An 8269-nucleotide genomic window follows, 5' to 3' on the forward strand; every position below is an offset into this window, starting at 1 on the left:
TATATATATATATATATATATATATATATATATATATATATATATATATATTATAGTAATATATGTATATATATACACACACACATGTATATGCTTTTATGTTTCAGCCAGGTGGCTGTGGTCATACTAGAGCACCACCATACGTATATACCAGCATAGACAAGGGACATTAAATATATATATATATATATATACACATATATATATATAAATATATATATATACACACACATTCATACATACATGCAGGCTCATGTATAACTGTGTTGTAAGAAGTTTGTTTCCCAGCAACAGGGTTTGGGGTTCTGTCCCACTGCATGGCACTTTGGGAAAGTGCCTTCAACTATAGCCCCCAAGACGACCAAAGCCTTGTGAGTGGATGTGAGTAAATAGAAACTGAAAGAAGCCCATCATGTATATATACATATGTGTGTGGGTGTGTGCATGTGTGTGTATTTTACTGTCTACTTGCTTTGACATCACATGATAGTTGTAAATGGGCGTCGTTGTCATGCCAGCAGTGTCCCTCATTTCCAATGTCCCATGGAAATATCTCTGGTCACGGGGAAATATTACCTTACAAGGAAACAGGTAAGGTTGGCAACAGGATGGGCATCCGGCCACGGAAAAATCTGCCAGACAAGCATGGACAAGTAGACATTAAAACAACACTGATAGTGATGATGTATATACATACATTTGTATACACATATATATACACCGATACACACATATATACGCATGTATAGATCTACATATTTTTTTATACGTTACAGCTCTAAGGCTGTGCTCATACTGGGGCATATATATATATATACATGCACACACAAATATACGTGTGTATATATATATATTTATATATGAATATATAAGCTTCCATATATATATATATCTTTTTTATTTACTCTTTTTATTTGTTTCAGTCATTTGACTGCGGCCGTGCTGGAGCACCGCCTTTAGTCGAGCAAATCGACCCCGGGACTTATTCTTTGTAAGCCTAGTACTTATTCTATCGGTCTCTTTTGCCGAACCGCTAAGTGACGGAGGCATAAACACACCAGTATCGGTTGTCAAGCAATGCTAGGGGGACAAACACACACATATATACATATATATATTATATATATATATATACATATATACGACGGGCTTCTTTCAGTTTCCGCCTACCAAATCCACTCACAAGGCTTTGGTCGGCCCGAGGTTATAGTAGAAGACACTTGCCCAAGGTGCCACGCAGTGGGACTGAACCCGGAACCATGTGGTTGATAAGCAAGCTACTTACCACACAGCCACTCCTATATACATATATCTACATTTATGCATGATCTCACAAATGTGTGTGTATATTCATGTACCTATTCATTTCCATGTGTGTGTGTGTATACACATGCATATATCCCTGTACACTTATATATATATATATAAAGTACATATCTCTCCCACACACTTAGCACTTGTATGTAGACATTTACATACATCAATATATATACATTTTTTTTTTTCTGCTTGAAATTCTGTCACGTGCAAAAGATAGGCCAGAGTCAGTTGGCCTCCATATAACATTATGTAACTCATTATATGTATGTATACACACACAGGTTCAGTATGTATAAAAGCGGATGTAAGCTGGCATTGCGTACGATGAAACGGATATAGATAATGTGGATAATGTGTTGAATAATATAAAATGGTTAACACACAGTTTCTCTGTTAAATAACTGATGTCATTGGGCTGTTTATTATACAAACACCTTATATATATATATATATATATATATATATATAGTGTGTACTTTAGAACTAACACAAATCACACAGGGTGTGTGTCTATATATAAAGTACGTGTTTGTCCGCTGTTGGAAATAATTTTCTTAGAGGAACGGGAAAGTGTTTGAGATAATAATAATTTGCTATGTAGGCCCACGAGGGGAGCAGATGACTTATTTTATTCTATTTATTCATTGAACTAAACGTGAGGAACCCAATGGTTACTAAATATATCCTAATAAAGTTTCCTTCCAGGATATTATAGACTGTCCATCATCATCATCATCTCTACACCCCTGTTTTTTTTTAAGGACATCTTCCCCCCACATGTAAGCTACATGCAACACACATGGGGGAATCAGTTTTAATGATGTACATACATTTATATATATAATACACACTACATATGTTGAATGATAATGCATTGTGCGTATAAATATATATATACGACTTTTGTTAATAAGTATATATGTGTATGTTTGTGACCTCTTTATATATATATATATATATATATATATATATATATATATATATATATATATATATACGTGTGTGTGTGTATTTATGAGTGTATATGTGGCTATATGTTTGACTAATGTGTGTATAAGTATGTATATGCGTATATCATCCATTATAGTAATATTTGTATGTTGAAATCCGTTTTAAGGCGGTCAACAGTAGAGTTTAATGAAATATGTGTCTATACATATATGTATATACATACGTATATATATATATATATGTATATGTGTGTGTGTGTGTGTATATATATATATATGTATATATGTGTATACATGTGTGTGTGTGTGTGTATATATATATATATATATATATATGTGTGTATATAAACATGTATATATAAAGTTGGTTGAATACATTTGAATATATAAAGTCAAGACGAACGAAGGAAACATCGTTATACACACTCAACAACAACAACAACGTAAGTAAAAAAATGTATGGCAACATAAAAGAAGAGGAAGAGGCAAAAAGATGAAAGAAATAAGATGTGTGATGGTTTATATTATTACTTACAGTTAATGTATCGTCCATAACAAGAGGAAGTTGCCGTCTTTCAAACTGGTAGTCGTCGGAACGACAAACAGCAACCAGTTTGGCCATAGTTCACTCCACAATAATCACTAAACACTAATATACACACGCCCGCATACACTCCCACATATATATACACTCACTAGAGAGATATCACCAGGTATATATATATATGTATATATATATATATAGTCCCACTTTCTCCCTTACTTGTATCCGCCTTAGTTCTCTAGTTCGTTCTCTGACTGTATATAAGTATATATATGTCCGTTCAGACGTAGTAACTACAGTACTATATATATATAGTACTATATAGAAATGTAGTACTATGATATATGTATGGTATAGTCCAGTTATAGAGGGATTGTTGTATTGTAAGATCCTTGTCAATGACCACCAGTAAAGAATAGATTCGAGTGAAATATTAACAAACTAACAACGTTAACAGTTTTTTCTAACACCTCCACCTAATGTCGTCGTCGTCCTGAAATGAAAAAAAAAAACGACACACGTAGGAGGTGAAGAAACTATTTAGCAAAAAAATATCACAGATTTATTATCCGATACGCTTCTATTTCTCACTTGTATTTGTTATTCTATAACGTGTCTTGTATAGTTATATACACACCTATAATACTGCATATATATATATGTGTATATCCAACACCCCGTTAGGTTTTTAACCAATGTTTTAATATCTCAGTTAAACGACAAAACTGACACACTAGTACTTCTATAATATACTTCCCTAATGGCTAATATATCTCTACCAACACTCACTGAGATTATTTTTCTTGTTTTTCACACTTTCTTGTTCGTCTTTCTCTTCTTTTTTTTTTACCCCAACTTTTCCCATTAGCCTTTCTTCTTCTACCTACCACTACTTCTCTCTCTCTTTCTATCACTCAAATCACTCTTTCAATTTGACTCTATTTTACAATTAATATACTCTCTCTTTATATATATATCGTATACTCTTTGTCTTTCCTTCTCTATCTAATTTTCCCCCCTCTATATCTATCTAAATATATATTTCTGTCCATCTATCTCAAACTTTCTCTCTATTTCATTTTCTTTCTTTCTCTCTTCTCTCTCTTCATCACTCTCAAACATCCTAACCCGGTTCTAACTTTCTATATTTGATCCTCTCTATCATTTTCTCTTACTCTCTATATTTCTTTCTAACCCTCACACCTTCTCTCTCTATTTCTCTCACACCTTCTCTCTATCCACTTTCCCTCCATAACTAATGCCGTCTTTCCTCTTCCTTCTCGCCTTATCATATCGGCCTCCTATTTCCCCCCTTTTCTCGTATTTGTCCTTCTGCATTTTTTTTTAGCTTCTTTTTATATAACATATACACATTTATATATATTTGCATAGTTTTCTATTGTAATTAAAAAAAGTTTATATCTCCGTCCGTTCCCGTCATTTCTCTCAACAACAGCCCCGCTCCTCGTCACTCTACGATAATATCGAGCAAAACGAGTATTTTCGAGTAAAATATTTGAAATACTTAAATTTTTATTTCCTTTATGTCACAATTATTTTTTTATTAAATAAAAATAATTTTTTCAGATCAAAGTATTTCTTATCAATATTTTTTTTTAATATTTACTTCTATTACAATACGGGCAATTGCCATCACGGGTTACATTTTTCCACATCGTAAGCGATGTACTTTAATTTTTAGAAAATTCCCCAAATAACCTGTTACATTATTTTTATACACTTCATTCAATAATTACTAATTTAATAAAAATTTCTAGGCAATTACGTTCAGATTTCTCTGAGTCTAATTAATGATTCATGTTCATTCCTACCGTCACAAGGGATCTTTCGTCTTATTTTCTTCTAATTTCGTGTCAAATATTTTATAAAATGATAATTCTGAATGTAATTTAACATTTAAAAAAATATAGTCATTAAATTTCGTTTATAAAAACGAATTTAAGAGAAAGAATCTATAAGAAAAGTCATATCGTTAAAACCACATTCTACAGTTGCGAATTCAATATTAAACTCAAAAGCTATTTTCTGGTGTGGTGCGTGGATGATAAGGTTACAGTAATAAAGTCACAATTTTGGCTAGGAAAAAAGTCACAATTAATTTATGGGATCTGGACAACCCCCACCCCTAGGGCAAACCCCCAGTGACTTTATTATCGTGACTTTTTTACTGTGAATTTTTTCTTTAATTGCATTCTGAGGGTGTGGTCTTGGTTGAATAGTTTATCAGTTTTAGAGGGAAGGGATCGCCAAAATGATTTGTTTTAAATCAGAATAAAATAGCTAATTAGTAAACAATACTGGCTGTGTGGTAAGTAGCTTCCTTACTAACCACATGGTTCTGGGTTCAGTCCCACTGCGTGACACCTTGGGCAAGTGTCGTCTACTATAGCCTCTGGCCGACCAAACCTTGTGAGTGGATTTGGTAGACGGAAACTGAAAGAAGCCCGTCGTATATATATATATATATATATATATATATATATATATATATATATATATATATATATGTGTGTGTATGTGTGTATATGTTTGTCCCCCCACAACTTCGCTTGACAACCGAGGCTGGTGTGTTTACGTCCCCGTAACTTAGCGGTTCGGCAAAAAGACACCGATAGAATAAGTACTGGGCTTACAAAGAATAAGTCCTGGGGTCGATTTGCTCGACTAAAAGGCGGTGCTCCAGCACGGCCGCAGTCAAATGACTGAAACAAGTAAAAGAGTAAAGAGTAATACAAAATAAATTCAATCTTTCTTAGCTCCAGGTTGTATCTTTGTGTGTAGCTTATATAAGATTAGGATCTGCAGTGAATAATTTTATTTATACTTAAATATATACATAAAAGTGAGAAGGAAAAAAAAACAATTCACCACCTCAGGGTGAAAACTTTGGGGCGCTGAGAAACCTCTCTAACGACTTTTGAGGCACACCAGTATGCTTGCTGCATTGTCGCAGGTGATGGTGAGGCTGATGTGCTGAAACAACCAGGCACCCTCACAAACTTCACCAGTTAACTCTGCTGGAGAGCTTATGAGCAAAACTATTCTGAGTTCCCTTAGGGATCCAATTAATGAGCTTTGATTTGGATAAATCCTGGAGGGCTGCAGCAAGGTCGTCAGTAGGGAGCTGGTTATCAGAGTGTAGGGCATCTCCACGGAGTGCAACAGAGCTGAAGTGGCACTGACTGCAGGTCCAGTATGGAAGCCTTTCAGCTTGAGCCTTGGTGATGTGGACACAGCTTCTGTGGTGATTTTAGTGGCACAGGTGGTAATTAATTGCTTTTAGGTATCAGCTAGTGCAAGCACAGAGAGTACAGTCAGGTGGTGAGCTGGCATCGACCAACAGGAGAGGGCCAGCATTGGAAGAAGTGAATTAACAGAGGAGGCAGAACAAGCAGCATTGGTTCCAATTCGGCAGTGCCGAGGGAGGGTTAATAGCTATAGGAGTGGTGGGGTTAGCAGGGTTAATTCCATTCAGAACCCATGGTGAAGAAGGTTCTCTCATGCATAGCAAAGCTGGTGGAGAACGAGAGGTCAAAAGTTGATCTATTATCACAAGGTCGTTCCACCAAACGGATCTCTTGGATAAGGTTAAAGTGGTGTCAACCCCACCAATTGGTAGTCGCTGGTGATTGGAAGAGAAAGAGCAATGAATACACAAACATATATCAGATTAAAATGCTGGTATCAATTATTGCTATAATTTGGGATGGTAATTTTTTTTTCTTTTTGCTAAATAAGCACACATTATATATTCGTTCTTCACTTCAGCTCTACCACTGTTCTTATTTCATTGTCCTTTATCTGAAATCTTTCATCACACATCCTGTGACCTCTTCAGTGACTCTCCATCCCATGTGTCTCCTGTTCTAAACAGAACAGGACACTAAAATAAGAACAATAATAAAACTGAAGTGAAGGATGAAAAAATATAGTGTGTGTTTAATTTGCGAATATAAAATAAAACAAATAAAATGAGAGAGACCATCCCGAAATATTACAATATCAGTGTTTCAACACAATTTCACATCAGGAATCTTGCAAACCAAATACATAAAGTGATGGTTTGTTGCCAGCTTAATGTGGCAGTCCCAGGAAAGTGAAGAATGCTACTGCTATTTAGCCCCAGGAAACACTGTTTCCAGTTGGCTACGTGACAGAAGTGTTCTGTGTCCTTAAGTTTTCAAACTGAAGAGATAGGTGCTTATCTTCCCTGTTTAAAAACTTTAACCCTCCCATTATTCATGCTCCATAAAGATCTAAAGGTCGTACATGTACATATTAGACATTGGAAAGGGTTAGAAGTGATGTCATGCACCCTACATGAGCCAAGCTAACTTAATTTCTCTTGTAAAAGAGTGGGTGGCATTTTCTCACTTTTTCAATTACCAACGTAGCCTTCCTGGAACTTGTGCCGGTGGCACGTGAAAAGACATTCGAGCGAGGTCGTTGCCAGGGCTGATGGACTGGCTCCTGTGCAGGTGGCACGTAAAATACACCATTTTGAGCGTGGCCGTTGCCAGTACCGCCTGACTGCCCTTCGTGCCGGTGGCACGTAAAAGCAGCCACTATACTCTCAGAGTGGTTGGCGTTAGGAAGGGCATCCAGCTGTAGAAACTCTGCCAAATCAGATTGGAGCCTGGTGCAGCCACCTGGTTCACCAGTCAGTCCCCTGTCAAACCGTCCAACCCATGCCAGCATGGAAAGCGGACGTTAAACGATGATGATGATGATGATGAGAGAATATGTTGTTACCAAAAACGTAAAAACTTTACTAACTTGATCAAGCTGTCATGGAAGCAGGATTTTAATTTCATTTGATACACACTTTGCTATCATTTATATGGAGAATTGCAACAGCAACACAAGCTACCCTGTGGTGAGATGGTACCAACTGTCAAAACGTATGTGTTTCCAAACATTGCCCAAAACTTGAGCAATAGTCAATGGCTATGTGAGCCAGCCATCTTAGATCCACCTAATGATGCTATCAACAAAAGCAATAAGAAAATGGAAGGGATTAATAGGTGGTATTCATCAACTTGCAGACATTGCATTGTGTCAATTTACTTGTTTATTTGTTTACTAAAATGACAATAACAACAATATACAAACACATGTGACATATTATGTCATATCAGTAATTATAAAAATGACATATAGTGACAGAAAATGGAATTAATATCTTACAGCTATTTCAGTCCAGAGGTGATATGCCTCATTCTATCTTTATCACTCCAGTAGACTGAAGTAATTGATAGATGAAATAGAGGTACATGGATGATTCTCTAGGCCTCTTCAGAGATTTTATAAACTTCATAAGGTTAAGTTATAAATATAAAAATACAAAAACCATAAAAACCCACATATATATGCATACTTTAACAGATACATAGATATAAATAAATAAACATAAATACATAACTACATATATGGA

The 8269-nt window shown here is 35.5% G+C and overlaps 1 protein-coding gene across 1 annotated transcript in view; it reads right to left on the reverse strand.

Moving 5' to 3' along the window:
• Window positions 1-4234, reverse strand: part of LOC106867988 (gametogenetin-binding protein 2-like) — an 89645-nt gene extending 85411 nt beyond the window's left edge. Inside the window, exon 1 of the mRNA XM_014913073.2 lies at window positions 2806-4234. Within this exon, the coding sequence (XP_014768559.1) occupies window positions 2806-2892 (87 nt within the window). The 5' untranslated portion in view covers window positions 2893-4234. The remainder of the gene's footprint in view (window positions 1-2805) is intronic.
• Window positions 4235-8269: the final 4035 nt, after the last annotated feature.

Source organism: Octopus bimaculoides, chromosome 6 (genome assembly GCF_001194135.2).
Source record: "Octopus bimaculoides isolate UCB-OBI-ISO-001 chromosome 6, ASM119413v2, whole genome shotgun sequence".
NCBI classification, from domain to species: domain Eukaryota; kingdom Metazoa; phylum Mollusca; class Cephalopoda; order Octopoda; family Octopodidae; genus Octopus; species Octopus bimaculoides.